Raw genomic sequence first — 18,168 nt, forward strand, 5'->3', positions numbered from 1 at the left:
CTAAGCTAATGTATTTTGGAAGCAAAATTATCAGGACTTGAGAATTGGTTAGGAAATCGAGAATATACATGGCTATTGAATTTGAATCTAACAGTCGCTTAAGGGCAATTATTAAGATGGAAACTTGGGGCAGCAGTTAAGTATTTACGGATGCAATGATTAAAATCATAACACAACCAATGAAATTCACAGTCCCACCACTTATACAGGCCCACACTATGTGAGTGAAAAAAGCCAAAGGCAAACCCTACTCTTGGGGAAACAAACTATATGTTTGTGTGTAGACTAACGAAAGTATACAGTTACGGTGGGAGTGCCTTGGGAAAAGAACGGCACTTCTCTTTTTACTTCAAGGCATGTGCACTGTTTGAACTTGTTTTTCCGTGGTTGGGTGTACAGTTTAGAACGTCCCTGATTTCAGACTTGGGTCTTTACTAGGATCACCGAGCCCCGAGGCGAAGGTGATCAGAAACTGCGCTGGATGGAACTCTTTCAGACTCCCGCGCCTTTCCTGCTGACCACGTGTCTGGCCGGCGAAGCGCCGCCTCCGCCCCGCCCTACGGCGCCGGGCCCCGGGCGAGTAGCTCTCTAGTCGCCTCGGCGCCGGCGCCGCCCACATTGCGCATGCTCTTTCCTGAAGCAAGGGCCCCAGCTCCCATTCATCCAGCGAGTCTGGTCGCAGCCCCCTCCTCAAGACCCCTCCCCGAGCGGCGTGCGTCGCGCCTGTGTTTGCGTCATCACGCTACGCCATTGCTCGAGCCTGGAAAGATGGCGGCAGCCGTTCTTAGTGGGCCCTCCGCGGGCTCTCCGGCTGGGGCTCCTGGCGGGACTGGGGGTCTCTCTACGTTGGCGTCGGGCCCGCGTCTCCGTCTTCTGCTGTTGGAGAGCGTTTCTGGGTTGTTACAGCCGCGAACGGGGTCCCCAGTTGCCCCTGTGCATCCCCCAATCCAATGGGCCCCATATTTGCCTGGGCTCATGTGCTTGTTGCGGCTGCATGGGACGGTGGGTGGGGCTCAGGTAAGTCCGTAGCTCGCGCGGCCACCGTGGGAAGGCTGGTGAGGCAGCCCGAACTGTGATCACGCCTTCTTGAAGCTGCAACTGTGAACTTGAGGCGAGGGGAGCCGAGGGGAGAGAGTACTCATTCACCATTTGGGACGAGATTCACGGATTTGATTATCTGCCGTTTCTCCAGGGGGAAATTAGGCCCTGTTGCTGTTAGGTCATTGATAGGCACAAAGGAATGAAAGCACTCAGTTTCATGCCAGGTCACTTTACGTAGTTGAATGCTTTTCAACATTTTTCTTTCGGCGACACTTTTTTGGTGGTATTTTCCCTGGGGCAGTTGTACACAAATATTTACTAGCTCTTAGCTAAGGACCTAATCCCTTACTAGGGGCTTCAGTTGCAGCCATGATGGCGATGAGCAAAATGCTGTAACACAAAAATGAATCTGGTATGAAGCCCCTGTAGAGTATTGAGGTTTCCCCCTAAGGCCCTGGAGTTTAAGATGAACAGAGGTTAGGAAGTGAAGGAAAATGGTAAGGGGTGGTGGTAATGTGAGGGGAACATTTATGTAGGGAGGCCCATGGCAGGAAGGAATGGGAAGTAAGGACAGGTCAGGGGTTTAGGTGTAGAAGGAAAGAGAATGGGTAGAGTTGAGGCTGGGGGGCTAGGTAGGCAGGCAGGCAGGCGGTGGACAATGTTGCAGGCCTGGTTAGCCTGTGCGCAAAGAATTCGCGTGCATTCAGTCCTGCGAGCTAGAACCCCAAGTGTCTCCTCAGTTGGTGGCTTCTTGCACATCTCCATAAGCAGTCTGAAGTTTCATCTTGTTTTCTTCTGGAGACAGGGTCTTACTCGTGGCCCTGGCTGGTCTAAAACTCACTAAGCTCTGACTGCTGGTGCTTGGGTTTGCTGGGATTAAAGGTGTGCGCTGTTGCGCTCAGATGTATGCTAGCTCATGTTGATGGGTATGGGCCAGGGTAGCACAATGCACGAGTCATAGTATTAGGACGACCATCGGGTCCTCAAGTTCCTGTCTCTAGACAAAGTCTCTTGGCTGTAGTGTAAGCCAGGCTAGTTAGCCTAAGAGCTTCTGTTGTCTGTATTCTTATTTCCTATTTCTTATAAGGGGACACTGGGATTACAGATCTTCATTATGGTTGGCTTTTGCATGGGTTCTGGGGACACAGGCTCAGGTAGACGGGATTGTGTGGTAAGTGCTTTTATCCACTACGTTTCCTCAGACCTCAGTTGGATGATTAACCTTTTGGAATATTCCTCCAGTTGTCTGCCCCATTAACGTTTCTGTTTGTTCTAGAAATCCCTCACATTTTACCAGTTAGATGAGTTTTTGTTGTTACAGATGTACACTGACTTCAGCAAAGCCCTGCACATGGTTCCCATATTGTCATCAGCTGACAGATTTTCTCTAATGTTAATGTCATCTTTGCTGTTGCTGTTCCACTAGGGCTGTCACCTGTAGGCACCCCGTTGTGCTGCTTTACTGAGGTCACCTTTCTGTTTCTGTCTCTCTGACACACACAGCACAGAGCAGAGAGAAGGAAGGAAAAATAAACAAGCAGTCCATAGTGAGTAATGCAGGTAGGGCTTAGCCATTTGTGAGGTGTTCTGAGGAAGTAGCTGTTGGCCAGTCTGGCCCTCCAAGATGCGTTTTATTACCCGTCGCATGCAGGGGTTGGGGAAAAGCTGCACCAGGCTAAGGGAATTAAGTGGGTCTTTGGTTTCCCCTGACAAACTGATTAAGTGTGTACCTGTGGGTTTTTTGTTTTTAATTTTTTTTTTTAGATTTCTTGTGTGTGCATTTGCCTGCCTGTGTGTTTGTGTGTGCACATGTGTATTTGGTGCCCCTGGAGGTCAGAAGGGCATTGGAGCCCCTGGAACTGGAGTTACAGATAGTTGTGAACCACTACATAGGTGCTGGCATTTGGACCTGTGTCCTCTGGAAGAGCAGCAAACCCTTAACCACTGAATTCTCTCCAACACTTGTTTATGCATTTCTCGGTGACCTAGGTCTTGCTCTGTAGACCAGACTGGCCTTGATCTCAGTGACCCACCTGTGTCTGCCTCCCGAGTGCTAGGATTACAGGCTTTGTCTGTATTTTGAGGTCAGGTCAGGTGTGGAGTTTTTACTTGTGTCAGTTCTCCAGAGCTCAGTGTTTTTCATTCGCAACATTTTGGATCTTTTAATTGTTGGATGTTCAGCCTGTGTTTACCTTATGGATTCTGTCTGCATCTGTGCCTACAGGCCAGAAGAGGGCGCTAGATCTCATTACAGATGGTTGTGAGCCAACGTGTGTTTGCTGGGAATTGCTCAGGACCTCTGGAAGAGCAGCCAGTGCTCTTAACCCCTGAGCCATCTCTCCAGTCCTTCTTATTTACACTTTCTAACACCTGGGAAGTAAGCTGCCCGGCACCTAAAATTATGTTTCTCCTAAAGTAAATGTTAAGTACATTATTAAACATGTACTGAATAAATGAACAGTTTATCCCACCTGAGTAGGGGCTTTTTTACTAATTAATTAATTAATTATACAGTGTTTTGTCTGCATGTATGCCTAGCCACCAGAAGAGGGCACCAGATCTCATAGATGGTTGTGAGCCACCATGTGGGTGCTGGGAATTGAACTCAGGACCTCTGGAAGAACAGCCAGTGCTCTTAACCTCTCAGCCATCTCTCCAACCCCAAGTAGGGACTTTTTAAAATATAAAAGTTACACTCATTTATTTTGTGTGTGTATGTATGTATGTATATGTATATATTATATGTATGGATGTATGCATGCCATGGTGCACATGTGGAGGTCAGAGGACAACTTTGGAAGTTGGTTCTGGGAATCAAATGCAGGTTGTCAGGCTTGGTGGCAAGTGTCTTTTCCTGTTGAGCCATGTAGATGGTCCTAGGATCTTAGTCAACTGTGCCTTCCTTCATCTGACCAGTGCAATGTGGAATTAGAAAGAATGAGTCAGGTAGTGGTGGTGTACACCTTTAATCTCAGCACTTGGGAGGCAGAGGCAGCTGGATCTCTGAGTTTGAAGCCAGCCTGGTGTACACAGAGAAAGAGAAACCCTGTCTTAAAAGAATGAATGATTTCATCGGTGTCATGTGGAATTAGAATGAATGATTTCCAGCCTTTGGGGGATTGGGTGCCCGAGAGGAGTCTGGTGCTTTGGGTGATGTGGTGGAGAGGCTGATGATGCCTCAGTGAGAGGAAGGGTCAGAAGGAGGACTGGCTGAGTCTGTTTGCGGTCTTACACCTCTAAAGAAACCAGGAACAGGAGGAAGAGAGTTGTTTCTCCGAGTATGGGAAGAAGGGTTGTGGGTGGTGTTCGTTCAGTTAGCATTTCTGGACATCTTCATACCAGGTGCTTTGCAGGGATACAGGGTATCTCCTGAGGTGAAGGAAGCCTTATTGTTGAATCTAGTAGATGACTTGTGCTGTCCTCTCTTAGCTCTGGTTGGTTGTTTGGTGGGGGAGATGAGGGAGGAGGTCGGATAAAATAGAATGTGAGGAAACAGACTGAAGGACAGACAGCTGTGACACAGGCTGATGGCCTTTTTGAACTCAGAAAGTGCATCTTCAGTGGGCTTTGCCTGATTCACTCCTGTGTTTTCCTCCACTTGTAGAATCCTTCAGCTCTTGGGACTTTGGTGAATCTCAGCAATGCACATCTTGGTTCCATCAAGACTCGGTAAGTCTTTAATTGACCCTCTTTTCTCAGGGCGGTGTGGCTCTAGGAAGTGGGTTGTATATTTGCCTATCCTTTGTCCCCACCCTGTGGATTCAAGATGTTTTTTCCGTTCTAGGAGCTTCTCTGAGCACACTTGAATTAGACTCACCATTTCCATCTCCTGTTCCCCACTAGATTAGCCCCGCTTCCTTCTTTGCTTGCTACTCCACACACTCGTAGTCCTCCTATGTCTCAGGAGATAGAAACCACAGTAAATCTAGGGATGGATCTTACACAGCCCAATGAAAATAAAAGGATGGTCAGTAGGTTTCTCTGAAGTCTAGCTCCCACCTCCTTACTGCTCACTCTCTTGTTTGTAAGGTTTGAAGGCCTGTGTCTGCTGTCCCTGCTGGTAGGGGAGAGCCCCACGGAGTTCTTCCAGCAGCACTGTGTGTCTTGGCTTCGGAGCATTCAGCAGGTGTTGCAGGTAAGGATCTGCTCCCCTCTGTCCTACCCACGGAATGGGTCAGGTGTGCTCTTCATGGCTTGCACATTAGCTCTGGGGACAGAATGATTGGAAACCGTTTTCTGCTTTGTGTACAGAGATTAAGCTTCGAATAGCGATCTTTCTAAACTTCCTGATAATTTTGTCTTTTAGCTTACATTGTAACTCTCAGCTTCACTGTTCCTTTCCTAAGACATGATACCTCTGAAGTTGTTTCTGTAAGTGCTTGTGTGTGTTTCTGTCATTGCTCTGTTACCCATCTAACTTTCTAACCTCTCTTCCTAACACCTCCGTACCCTCTGCACTTAGTTATTTCATAAGCAATCCCTGTGCTAAGCTTAGGGTAAGAGGTACTTGAACTCCACTTTGGATGTTTTTTAAATCGAATATAGGGACTGAGATAATATCCTTTTATGAACCAGAATTTGCAGATAACAATTTAACCATGTGGTTTCTGTTAAATACTGTTTTTCTTTCTTGTAAAAATGGGAAAAAAATTCTCAGCATATGGGCCATACAAAAGCATATACTCACATGCCACAGTTTGCAGATTTCTATTCTAATGGAAGTCACTTGAACTGAGAATAGTATAACTGATAACAAAGTGACACCTATTGCAGTAAAGACCAGTTCTCTGAGAATACAGACAGGCGCTCTGACCATGGATTAGAAGTTTACAGTACTCTAAGAGTATAAAAACTTCATAGAAAAGGAAATTGGTCATTGACGAATTATAAACATGGCAGATTGGTGGGGTTGAGATGCAGTTGAGGAGATAAGTGTAGGAGAAACAAGCGATAGGCTTTTATTTTATAAGGAATTTGACTTTTATTCTCTGAGTAGTGGGAATTCTTTAAAGGTTCTAAGTTGATTTCTTGTCGCTATAACACAATGCCTTAGTTTGAGTAATCTATAAGTAACAGGTTTGTCTACGTCGTGGTTTTAGATGCTGGGACATGCAAGCTGAAGGGGAACTATCTCCTGAGGACCTGCTTGCTCCATTATAACTGGGTGGACGGTGTCAGTGGAATCTTGGGTCAGGAATGAGAGAGAGAGAGAGAGTGTGTGCACCCAGGTCTACTCCTGCAGTAGCTTCTGACTCAGTAAGGTAGCTGCCTCAGCACTATTGTGCTGGGGGCTAAGGATCCAGTAGATGTAGTTGGGAGGCTATGCAAACTATAGTGGTGACAGTGGAGTGGTGATGGTGGCATCTTCATATTTGAAAATTCCACTCTGGGTGCTGGAAGTAAGAATCGGTAAGGAGAGGCCTGGAAGCAGAAGGACCAGGAAGTGGAGAACATTTGCAGTGGCCTGGACAAGGTGGTAGTGGTAGAGCTGATAGAGGTAGGTGGGTTTGACAGAGCCAAGTGAACAGTCTCATGATTGATTGGCTTTAGAGAGAATGTGCACCAGCACGATTTGTGACCTTTAGAACATTGGAAGGCACTCAGGGCTGAGAGAATAAAAGAAAACCCTGTGAGTGTGACCAGGAGTGTTGAGGTGCAGCCCTTTCAGGAAGACCTCCTCTTGATGTGGCCATGACCTGGAAGAGGGCCTTTCTTGCTATGTTTTATCAGGGGGGTTGCCAGCATTTAGCCAGTAGTGAAGCCGAGGGTGGGTTTTGGTGTGTGCTACCACTGAGGTGTACACCATGCTGAATGGTCAGTGGAGGAGGAGTGAGAGAGACTGAGACACACAGAGCAAGCCAAAGAGATCACCGGGTTGTGGGTTGGACAGAACCCAAGGTAAAGGGAGGGGGGTAAGTCAGATTGTGGGGTGCATGGGCTCCAGGGGGAGTCCATGAGGAAAGAGGGAGGAGTCACTCTGTTTATCTTCCTGGTAGTGACCTCTGTTTATACTCTAGAGGTAGAAGAATACTGACCCAGCGTCATTTACAGTATTAGTCAATACAGTGAGTGAAAATGTTTTCAAGGATCTGTAGACACAGGCTAGACTGGCCTGGGCTGAGAAGCAACTGCGAGAAGAGGGATAGAAGAAAGGGATACAAGATGCTGACTGTTGGTAGGTGGTGGTATCCCAGGCAGAGGCAGGTGGATCTCTGTGAATTCAAGACCAGCCTGGTCTACAAAAGTTAGTTTCAGGACAGGCTCCAAAGCTACAGTGAAACCCTGTCTCAAAAAACAAAACAAAAAAGATGCTGACTGTCAGAGGAGCCAAAATCGGACAGCTCTTGAGATTTGGGGGTAGAGTTTTATATTTGCTCAAAGAAAGTTTCTAAGGTGGGGGCGTCTCAAACCTGTGTACATGTTAGTCGGGGGGAGAGGAGAGGGGGTAAGAGGAGGAAGAAGGGAGGTGGAAGGATGGATGAGGATGCCTAAGTTTTCTAGTTTGGGAGTTGGAAGCTAAGGTAGCCCCAGTCCTTGGTTTCAGTTTTTTCTGCCAAATTGAAGGCAAGGCTATGCAGGATGACAGTGGTGAAATGGGGATTGCAAGTTCAATGGAGAAAGCTAGCTGGGGAGACTTGTAGTAGGATTGCTGGACAGTGTTGAAGGCCTGTTTGTAGTTCATGGGCCCAACTGTTCTTTCTTTTTAAAATTAGTGGATAAAGCCACCTTCTGCCAAGCCTGCTAATCTTAGTTCAGTCCTAGACGTGATGGAAGGAGAAACTGACTCCTGAAAGTTGTCCTCTGACTTCCACACTCCTGCCATCACAAGTAAATTAAGAGACAGATGGAGGGAGGGGGAGAGGAGAAAAGGAAATGAATTATTTCTGAGCTAAGAGAAAACCCAGACTGTCCTCCCCAGTTCTGGTCTTGAGCCAGTCCTCCTACCTCAGCTCCCGACTCCAGGCACAGCAGTTTGCCCAGCTGTCCATGCTTCTTAGTTCATACTCTCGTCTGTGTGGTTGGCACATGGCCTCCTCTAGTTTAGAAGAAGGTATATGCCAAGGGATCCCCCTCCCCCGCCCCAGGTTCATGTTAATATTTCCAGATAAGTTCTGAAACCAAATATAGCTTTTCCCCATGAATTCCAGGGTGGGTGTGAGTCCGACTTGGAGAGGTGGGGCAGACAAATGCAATATGGGAGAATAAAGACCTTTGAGATCTACTAAACATGATTCTTTCAGAGGTGTGACTTTGCTACTTTTCTTCTTCAAACAAATTTCCTGCAACCCAGATACATTTTTATTATAATTTATTATTTTTGAGGTTGTGAGGATGGAACCAGTGTCTCATGCATGCTAGGCAAGTGGATATCCCCAGTTTTCCAGACACTAGATGGATATTAAAATGTAAACATGTCATTTCTATAGACATATGTTCCTTCTGTAACCTCTTCTACTTGTTGATGGTAAATGTGATGGTAATATCCATACTAGCTGTGGTGTTGTTATACCTCCTGTCCTCCTGGTGGCAGTGAAGGTTAGGTCTGCAGCATGGTGCTTTGCTTTCAGTCCCAGGACTCACCACCCACCATTGAGCTGGCTGTGGCTATCCTGAGGGATCTGCTCCGATATGCGTCCCAGCTTCCTACGCTGTTCCGGGACATCTCCACCAACCACCTTCCTGGGCTTCTTACTTCCTTGCTGGGCCTCAGACCAGAGGTGAGACTTTTTCAGACTGTTTGAATTAAAGAATGTTATGGGAACTGCTTAGGGATTAGGACTTAGGAAGTGTGAGGATAAGAAAATGGTGACTGTTAAGGAGAAGGGAGCTTAGGGGTTGGGATGAGACAGAAGGGTGTGGGTCGTTGCTGCTTGGCCTCTTCCTTCTGATTTCTGCTTTTCCCACAGTGTGAGCAGTCAGCTTTGGAGGGAATGAAGGCTTGTGTGACCTATTTTCCTCGGGCCTGTGGCTCTCTAAAAGTAAGTACTTATGAAACTGTGCTAGGTCTCCCCCTAGATTCCATCCCTGCCCTTAGTCCTCACAGTGAAGACATTGACATAAATTACCTGCCTGAAATGAGTAGGGCTTGGAGCTTGTGTCTGTCTGATGCTAGGGCCCATTCTCTAACCCATAAACGCCTTTCTTCTTCTCTCCCTTCCTCCCACCCCCTTTTATTAATTTTTAAATTTAGGGTATTTTTTTTTTAATTTTATGTGTATGAGTACTTTGCCTGTGTGTTTCTCTATGAGCCATATGTGTCTGTGGAGAGACCTGTGCCTGTGGAGGCCAGAAGGGTGTTGGCTCTCCTGGAACTGGAGTTAACAGATGATTGTGAGCTACCACGTGGGTGCTGGGAACCAAGCCTAGGAACCCTCTGCAAGAACAGCCCCTATCACCTCCAATCCTTTCTAATGACTACCCCACCACTGAGCTGCATTCCCAAGTCCCACCCCCTCAACCCCTTCCTCCTGTTCTGCCTTTTGGATCTCTAGAATGCCTGCCTGTTTTTCTGCTGTCCTGTCTTTGTTCCTGAGATACCCAGTGTTCCTTTAGGAAGAGTGTAGCTACAGAGACTTAATCAACACTCCCCCTTTGTTTCTGGGTTGTTTTTCCTGCTTTTAACTACCCTTGTTCAAACCAAGAGCAGCATGGATTTGTCTTGGATCAGTTGCTTTCCACCAAGCCTGCTGTATCTTTCCTTGCCAGTTTCACTCAAAGAAAACATGTTTTTAGAATTGACCCTAGCATATCAGCATTTTTTTCTCCCTTTCTCATTAAACCAAGAACTTTTAACCTTTTCACCTAAAGGAAGTATTTTACAGCTTCTTTTTGGCTTGCCTGAGTTGACAGCATTTGAGGTCATCATAAAGTAACATAAGGGTTGTTTGAACACAGCACTGTGGTACTGTAATTGTCTGACAATGGAGCGATCCCCTGAGGTCTGAGAAAGAAAATGAAGTTTTGTACAAGTCAAGAGCAGTCTGTTGGTACAATTGTTCTGGTTTATTATTAGAAGTTGTTAAGCTCTTGTACCCAGTTTGTGACTTAAACTTTATGATAGGTCAGTGTGTATAGAAAACAGACTGGGGTGGTGGTGCTCTAGGGTGGCTGAGGCAGGAGGATCATGAGTCTAAGTTATATATTGAGACTTTAAAAAACATTCAAAATAAATAAACATAAAACCTACTATATGTGTGATTGGGAATTATTTTAAACCTACTGTATGTGTATGTGGGTGATTAAAAAACATAAAACCTCTTTTTTCCTATAATTTGGAATTTGTGGTTTGAACCATCTGCTGGAGGTGTTAATACATATTCTTTGTGGATAAGGGTGTGTGTGTCACTAACTAGTTGCCTCCAGTTTGTGAAGTCTCAAAGCAGGTATTTCTCAGGGACCATATCTGTACTGATCCTTCATTTTCATATGGGTGCACGTAATCACAGCTAATAGAAGTTACACGTGATAGGACAGGGTTTTTGTCTTTTCTGCGGTGAAGTGAACTCAATCCAGCCACTGAGTTACATCCTTAGCCTCTCAGAGTTACAGTTTGAGCTCATAAAGCAAAAGTACAGGGAATCACGAACATTCTGTTTCAGTTAAATGGTTCAGAGTAGTTTAAAATTATAGACTAGGGTTGCCAAGATGGCCTAAAGGGTAAGGCACTTGCCACCAAGCATGATGGCTTGATGGGTTTGATTCCCAGAACCCATATGGTGGAAAGAAAAAGTCAACATCAGGGGCTGGTGAGATGGCTCATAGGTTAAGAGCACTGACTGCTTTTCCAGAGGTCTGAGATCAATTCCTAGCAGCCACATGGTGAACCATCTATAGTGAGATCTGGTGCTCTCTTCTGGTCTGCAGGCTTACATGAAGGGAGCGAGCACTGTAATATATATAATACATAAGTCTTCAAAAAAAAATCTACAAGGCATGCATGTGTGAAAACCCAAAAATTAAGAATAAATCTTTTACAATAGCATATGTAAATTTATTAACAGGTTGAATAAGATCTTTAAGAAAATTTATATATGCATGTGTGCATATCCCATGTTGTACATGGGAAGTTGGAGAACACCTTTTAGGAGTGGATCTCTCCTACTGTGGGTTCTGGTCATTGGGCTTATATAGTAAACACTGTTACTGGATGAGCCAGCTCATCGCCAGCTCAGGCCATGCTATAGTGTAGTAATTTTAAGGCAGAGAGCATTCCTTCAGTGACTAGGAGAGATACGGAAATAAAAATTCCTTTAGTTACCTGTCCTCGGGGACTTTATAGGAGTATAGGGCACCCCTAGAGGCCACAGGAATATGTAGGGCCAAGAACTCTCTGGATTCCCTGGGGCATTGTACCTGGTGAGTTTAAAGGAAGTAGTCATGAATCGCAGGTGGCTACTGTGGCCGATCTGCCAGTCTGCTGGTATGAGGTCAGCAGGGTCTGCCTCAAGTAAGCTAAATCTAGGGAACTGGTCTCCAGAAGAAGTTACAGAAAGCACATGTCAGGATTGTCCACATTGAGGAACTGGGAGAGAAGGGGAAGCTGGAAACTGTCAGGGTGACTGAGCCCTCTTTCTAGTATGAGAACCCAACATTCACGAAGGGTGCCATGGCACCTTAGAATTAGTGTTCGCTATAGAACTAGGTTTTGTCAGTTCTGTGATTTGAATTTGTGATGCATCCATTTGATATGTTAAGGTGTGTTACACCTTTGGTTTTTCGAGACAGGGTCTCTGTGGCTTTGGAGCCTGTCCTGGAACTAGCTCTTGTAAACCAGGCTGGCCTTGAACTCACAGAGATCCGCTTGCCTCTGCCTCCCAAGTGCTGGGATTAAAGGCGTGCGCCATCACCGGTCAGCAAGGTGTGTTACTTTTAAACTGTGAAAGGAACAGATGAGTTCATTGCTGATAGCTATGGGTCCTGCTGATAAGCATATTTGTTTGCATTTAAAATTCAGAGTTATAGCCAGGCTTGGCACGCAACTTGCACTGGGGAAGCAGAGGCAGGTGGTTCTCTGTGAGTTCAAGACCAGCATGATTTCCAAAGTGAGTTCCAGGACAGCCAGAGTTAGGCAGAGAAACCCTGTCTCAAAAACAACCACCAAAAAAAAGAAAGAACAATTAAGAGATATTCTGTATTCTACATATAGTTGCTGAAACTAACGATGGATCCCCACTATTACTCATGTATTCACAAGCCTCATTTTCCTACCCCACGTAAATTGTGGCCCTTAGACTGAACACTTACTCCAGGCTTTCTTGCATCAGGCAGAGGGTTTGCTGACAGCCAGGTGGCAGCTATGAGATTCTCTGACTTTGCTCTGTCCCCACCCCACCCCAGCCTGTTCTTAGGACCTAGTCCTCTGGGTAGTACACTAATTTCAGCCTGGGTCTTTATTTCTGTATCTCAGCTTGTAGAGCTGGAGTGTATTTATGCTTTTCAGACCTGTCATTTTGGCTTCAGAGAGAAGGATGACTGTCACTTGCAAAAACTAGCAGAGGGAGCCCAGTTGTTTTTTTAGGGGCGGGGTAGGGACCTAGGAAGGAGGCTGAGAACCAGAGCCCATGTGCAGCGTCTCTATCACAGAAATGCACCTGACCCTCCCCTTGGATGCATCATGCTTCCTGTGTCTATAGGAAAGCAAATCTCAGGTGGAAAGACTGCCGTGGAAACCTTGTCACTGCCTCATAACCTCTTCCTTTCTTCCTTCCTCCAGGGCAAGCTGGCCTCTTTTTTCCTGTCTCGGTTAGATGCCTTGAATCCTCAGCTCCAACAGGTAAAGGGAAGGGAAAGGCACAGAGCCCATTATTTCTTAGAGCATTTGGGTCCTCTTCTCACTCTCTTCCCATTAACATACTCAGTTACTGGTTTTCGTCCTCTTGGAGAGGCTTCTGCCTCTCTGTTCCTTGAGCTCTTGTTGATCTCTGTCTCTCTCGGGCATTAACGGGGTGGGAGACCAATGGCTGAGCTAGTTCCTTTCTGACCAGCTTTGGCCTGCGAGTGTTCCTCCAGGTTGTGACCAGCTTTCTGCCCTTTTGCAGCTGGCCTGCGAGTGTTCCTCCAGGTTGTGACCAGCTTTCTGCCCTTTTGCAGCTGGCCTGCGAGTGTTCCTCCAGGTTGTGACCAGCTTTCTGCCCTTTTGCAGCTGGCCTGCGAGTGTTACTCCAGGTTGCCCTCTTTAGGTGCTGGCTTTTCCCAGGGCTTGAAGCACACAGAGAACTGGGAGCAGGAGCTGCACAGCCTGTTGACCTCGCTGCACAGCTTGCTGGGGACCCTGTATGAGGGAGCAGAGACCGGTAGGGACTTTGTGGTCAGGAGGGAAGGAGGGTGACCCAGAGAGGGGGGATAGTGGGTTTCTGGGCATCAGGGATGAAGCCATAGGTGGTCATCTACCACAGATGGAAAGATGGGGCTGGAGAGAGTGCAGTGGTTCAGAACACTGCGCCTCCAGGATCAGGGTTTGAGTCCCATCACCCACATGGCAGCTCACACAAATGAAAAAGGCGGGGTAGGAGAAAGACAGAGTGTACAGGTGGTTGTGTTGCTGCCCAGCTCCTGTGCAGAGTGAAGGCCCTGAAGTAGAGATGCTGCTTTCCCACTCAGAAGATGGTAACACTCATGTCCTCCTCCAGCTTCGGCAGAGGTTTTCAGGACTGGCCCGTTGCCTGGGGCTCATGCTCAGGTATGTAGGTATTGGAGGGATGGTCTTGCAGCTGGAGAAGTTGAGGTGGGTGTGTGGAGTCAAGCTGTAGAGACTGCTCTGAGGTTCTCTTTGCTCTGGTTCTCTAGCTCTGAATTTGGGGCTCCTGTGTCCGTTCCTGTGCAGGAGATCCTGGACCTCATCTGTCGGATCCTCAGCATCAGTAACAAAAATATTGTGAGTGGACTTTGTCTTTCATATATAGCCTTGCTCAGGACCCTGGGCACCTCAACACCCACACTGCCATCTCTGTCCTGACACATGTGTGACTCTCAGTGGACTCGCTCACACAAAGCAGAGTGTGAATTTGGGGGTGAGCTAAGGCATTGTTGAAGGGCTCAGCTGTCCTCTCCTGTAGGATGGGAGATGGGGTTTGGGTTGATTTGGCAGGGAGTGGGTTCATGTTGTGCAGTCTGATACACCTGCTCTCTTTCTGTATTTCTCTGGTTCTCCTTTTCTTTTTCCATCTTCTTTTGCTGAATTTTCTTCTAGAACTTGCTTGGAGATGGTCCTCTCAGGCTGCTGCTGCTGCCCTCTGTCCACCTTGAAGCCTTGGATCTGCTCTCTGCGCTGATCCTTGCGTAAGTGGACTGGTCACGGCGTGGGGAAGGGAATGGACACACTGGAAGTGAAAGCCACTGTTCCATCCTCTCTGCCCCCAGGTGTGGAGGCAGACTCTTGCGTTTTGGGGCCCTGATCAGCCGCCTGCTTCCCCAGGTCCTCAATACCTGGAGCACTGGGAGGGACACTCTGGTTCCAGGCCAGGAGAGGCCTTACAGGTGATTATCCAGGCAGGGTCTAGAGTGGAGAGGGTGGTGAGAGTGTGCGGGTGCCCAGGGCCTCCGGCGTCCCAGCCCTCCACTCATTCTCTGCTTTCCTTGCTTCTGCTCCAGCACTATTCGGACCAAGGTTTATGCTATCTTAGAGCTGTGGGTGCAGGTTTGTGGGGCGTCTGCAGGCATGCTCCAGGGAGGGGCCTCAGGAGAGGCCTTGCTCACCCACCTACTCAGTGACATCTCTCCACCAGCAGATGCTCTTAAGGTGAGACCTTGGCTCCTGTTCCCCCCCCCCCCCTTCCTGTTTCCTGACTGTATATGTGACTGTATCTCCTTTACCACAAGCTGTGCAATGCCAGGGGAAACTCTGACGGAAGTTTGCAAAGTGGGAAGCCAAGTGCCCCTAAGAAGCTGAAGCTCGATATGGGAGAAGCTTTGGCCCCATCCAGCCACAGGAAAGGAGACAGGAACGCCAACAGCGATGTGTGTGCGGCTGCACTAAGAGGTAGACCGATAAGCCAGAACCAGTTGGCAGAGTAGATCATGCAGGAGCAGAGACAGTCATGCTGCCTCGAACACTCTTCTGTCCTCCTTTTAGATTGGGGATCTGGTAGCTTTTCCTGGTCTTCCAAGGTCTCAGTTTAATTTTCTCAAGCACTTTACATATGCACTATGTGTGGCAGGGGCAGTACGAGCACTTGGGGAATCCATGGATCCATGCCCGTGGAGTTCATGTGCCCTACAGAACAGGATGGTGTGGGGATTCCCTGCATCCAGTGCATCTGGGAATGTAGGCAGCAGTTAAGTGAATGCCATACAGTTAGTCAATGACTGTCCTTTGGGGCTCATGTATTCTTACTGTCTGTTGTCTCGCTGTCAAGGTGAGGCCAGTTCTCAGGTATACAGATAGAACTGATAATGTCTTACTGCTTTATCATCCCCATTTTATACCAGTGGAAGAAAACTGAGGGGGTAAATGCCTTGCCCTGGGTAGGCAGTGGCAGAACCGGGTGCCCCTGTGGGCCTGTGTGCCTTCTCAGTTCTCTGCCTCTGACATGCCGTTCTCTTCTCAGGCCTCAGCCGGACCATCCTCATGTGTGGGCCTCTCATCAAGGAGGAGACTCACAGGGTTAGTGGAGATGGTCCTCATGGTGTCTGGGGAGGGGCCACTGCTCTGTGCACGTGGGAGTGTTTGCCCCAGAGGTGGACCCACTGAGACCTGGGAACAAAGACCCTGGCTCTGAAGGGTTGGGTGGCCGTGGTGGCATTTCTAAACTCAGTGCTTTCTTTCCAGAGACTTCATGATCTAGTCCTGCCCTTGGTCTTGAGTGTGCAGCAGGGTGAGGTTCTGGGCAGCCCCCCTTACAGCAGCTCCTGCTGCCGCCGAGAACTCTACCGCCTGCTGCTGGCTCTCCTGCTGGCGCCTTCCCCTCGCTGCCCACCTCCTCTTGCCTGTGCCCTGAAAGCTTTCTCTCTTGGCCAATTGGAAGACAGTCTTGAGGTAATTGCCCATTGGGCCAGATTTTTCTTTGATTCCTGGGTTCTTTTGTTCTGATGTTTGCCTCGCGAGACCCTGTGTTCCTGATGCTCCTGTCCTTCCTTCCTTCCTTAGGTCTCCTCTTTCTGCTCAGAAGCACTAGTGACCTGTGCTGCCCTGACACACCCCCGAGTTCCTCCCCTGCAGAGCTCAGGCCTTGCCTGCCCCACACCTGCCCCAGTTCCTCCTCCCGAGGCTCCATCCCCATTCAGGGCCCCAGCCTTCCACCCTCCAGGCCCCATGCCCTCCATCGGTGCTATGCCATCTCCAGGCTCAATGTCTTCAGCAGGCCCATTGCCCTCAGCAGGCCCCATTCCCACAGTAGGCTCCATGTCCTCAGCTGGCCCTATGCCATCCACAGGCCCGGTGCCCTCCCGCCCTGGACCTCCAACCACAGCCAACCACTTAGGCCTCTCTGTCCCAGGCCTAGTGTCTGTCCCACCCAGGCTCCTTCCTGGCCCTGAAAACCACCGTGCAGGCTCCAGTGAGGACCCTGTCCTTGCTCCTAGTGGGACCCCTCCACCTAGCATACCCCCAGATGAAACTTTTGGAGGGAGAGTACCCAGGCCAGCCTTTGTCCACTATGATAAGGAGGAGGCATCTGATGTGGAGATCTCCTTGGAAAGTGACTCTGATGACAGTGTGGTGATTGTACCCGAGGGGCTTCCATCCCTGCCACCTCCACCACCGTCAGGCAGTCCTCCCCCTGTGGCTCCTACTGGCCCACCAACAGCCTCCCCTCCTGTGCCAGCCAAAGAGGATTCTGAAGAACTGCCGGCAACTCCAGGGCCTCTGCCCCCACCCCCACCCCCTCCCGCACCTGTTTCTGGTCCTGTGACACTTCCCCCACCCCAACTGGTCCCTGAAGGGACTCCTGGAGGAGGACCCACAGCCATGGAGGAAGATTTAACAGTTATTAATATCAACAGCAGTGATGAAGAAGAAGAAGAGGAGGAGGAAGAGGAGGAGGAGGATGAAGATGAGGAGGAAGAAGACTTTGAGGAAGAGGAAGATGAGGAAGAGTTTTTTGAGGAGGAAGAGGAGGAAGAAGAAGAGTTTGAGGAGGAATTTGAGGAGGAGGAGGAAGGTGAATTAGAAGAGGAGGAGGAGGAGGAAGAGGAAGAAGAGTTGGAAGAAGTAGAAGATGTGGAGTTTGGCTCAGCAGGAGGAGAGGTAGAAGAAAGTGGACCTCCACCCCCAACGCTGCCTCCTGCTTTGCCACCTACAGACTCCCCCAAAGTACAGCCCGAGGCAGAACCTGAGCCTGGGCTCTTATTAGAAGTAGAAGAGCCGGGGGCAGAGGAGGTGCCAGAGGCTGAGACAGCTCCCACCCTGGCCCCTGAGGTGCTCCCCTCCCAGGAGGAGGTGGAGCAGGAAGTGGGGAGCCCTACAACAGGGCCTCCTCAGGAGCTTGTTGAAGATGAGTCCTCTGCTCCCCCTACCCTGGTGGAAGAAGGGAATGAGGGTGGAGGTGACAAGGTGCCAACCCCACCTGAGACACCTGCAGAAGAGATAGAGGCAGATGCAGAAGCCGCAGCTCCCCAGGAAAAGGTGACAGGGTCAGCCAGGGAGGGCATAGGTGGAGCACTGGGGCTGGAGGTGGAGGAAGACTGTGGCTGCTACCTAAGGGGAGAGGCTTGCTCCACCCTGGCCTGCTTACCCGTGTATTGACTTTGAATTTTGTGTCTTTGTCCCTAAAAGGAGCAAGATGACACAGCTGCCATGCTGGCTGATTTCATCGATTGTCCCCCTGATGATGAGAAGCCACCACCTGCCACAGAGCCCGACTCTTAACCCCTTCTGCACCCTAACACTTTGTATCCAATAAAGTTATGTCTGTAGATATTTATGTTGCTCTTGCCACACTGTCTGCCATCGGGAGCCTGAGTGAGTGCCAGGGTTTGTTGCATCCACTCCAGATGTGTCCATTGTTGTCTTCATTGACCCAAGAAAGAACCGCTGGCCTAAAGTAGCCAACTGCCCTGTCATTAAGTTAGTGTTGGAGTTTGCGATTCTTGTCCTCTGTTTTCTGTAGGAGCTTGTTGTGTAGCCCAGGCTGGCCCTGAATTCATAATCTTGGGTCAGCTTCCTACAGCTGAGGTTGTAGATGTGCCCCA

General features: G+C 48.7%; 1 protein-coding gene across 1 annotated transcript; it reads left to right on the forward strand.

Annotated features, from left to right (window-relative positions):
* Positions 1 to 609: 609 nt before the first annotated feature.
* Positions 610 to 17,900, forward strand: Pelp1 (proline, glutamate and leucine rich protein 1). Its single transcript, XM_048448518.3, has 17 exons — positions 610 to 1,017; positions 4,646 to 4,710; positions 5,071 to 5,176; positions 8,610 to 8,759; positions 8,949 to 9,020; positions 12,755 to 12,814; positions 13,184 to 13,334; positions 13,591 to 13,720; positions 13,828 to 13,915; positions 14,231 to 14,319; positions 14,401 to 14,517; positions 14,632 to 14,779; positions 14,860 to 15,019; positions 15,588 to 15,643; positions 15,809 to 16,015; positions 16,127 to 17,602; positions 17,753 to 17,900. Exons 1-17 carry the CDS (start codon positions 625 to 627, stop codon positions 17,843 to 17,845), a joined length of 3,561 nt encoding a protein of 1,186 aa, XP_048304475.3. The 5' UTR covers positions 610 to 624; the 3' UTR covers positions 17,846 to 17,900.
* Positions 17,901 to 18,168: the final 268 nt, after the last annotated feature.

The sequence above is a fragment of the Myodes glareolus genome, chromosome 9, assembly GCF_982192425.1.
Source record: "Myodes glareolus chromosome 9, mMyoGla1.1, whole genome shotgun sequence".
NCBI classification, from domain to species: Eukaryota; Metazoa; Chordata; class Mammalia; order Rodentia; family Cricetidae; genus Myodes; species Myodes glareolus.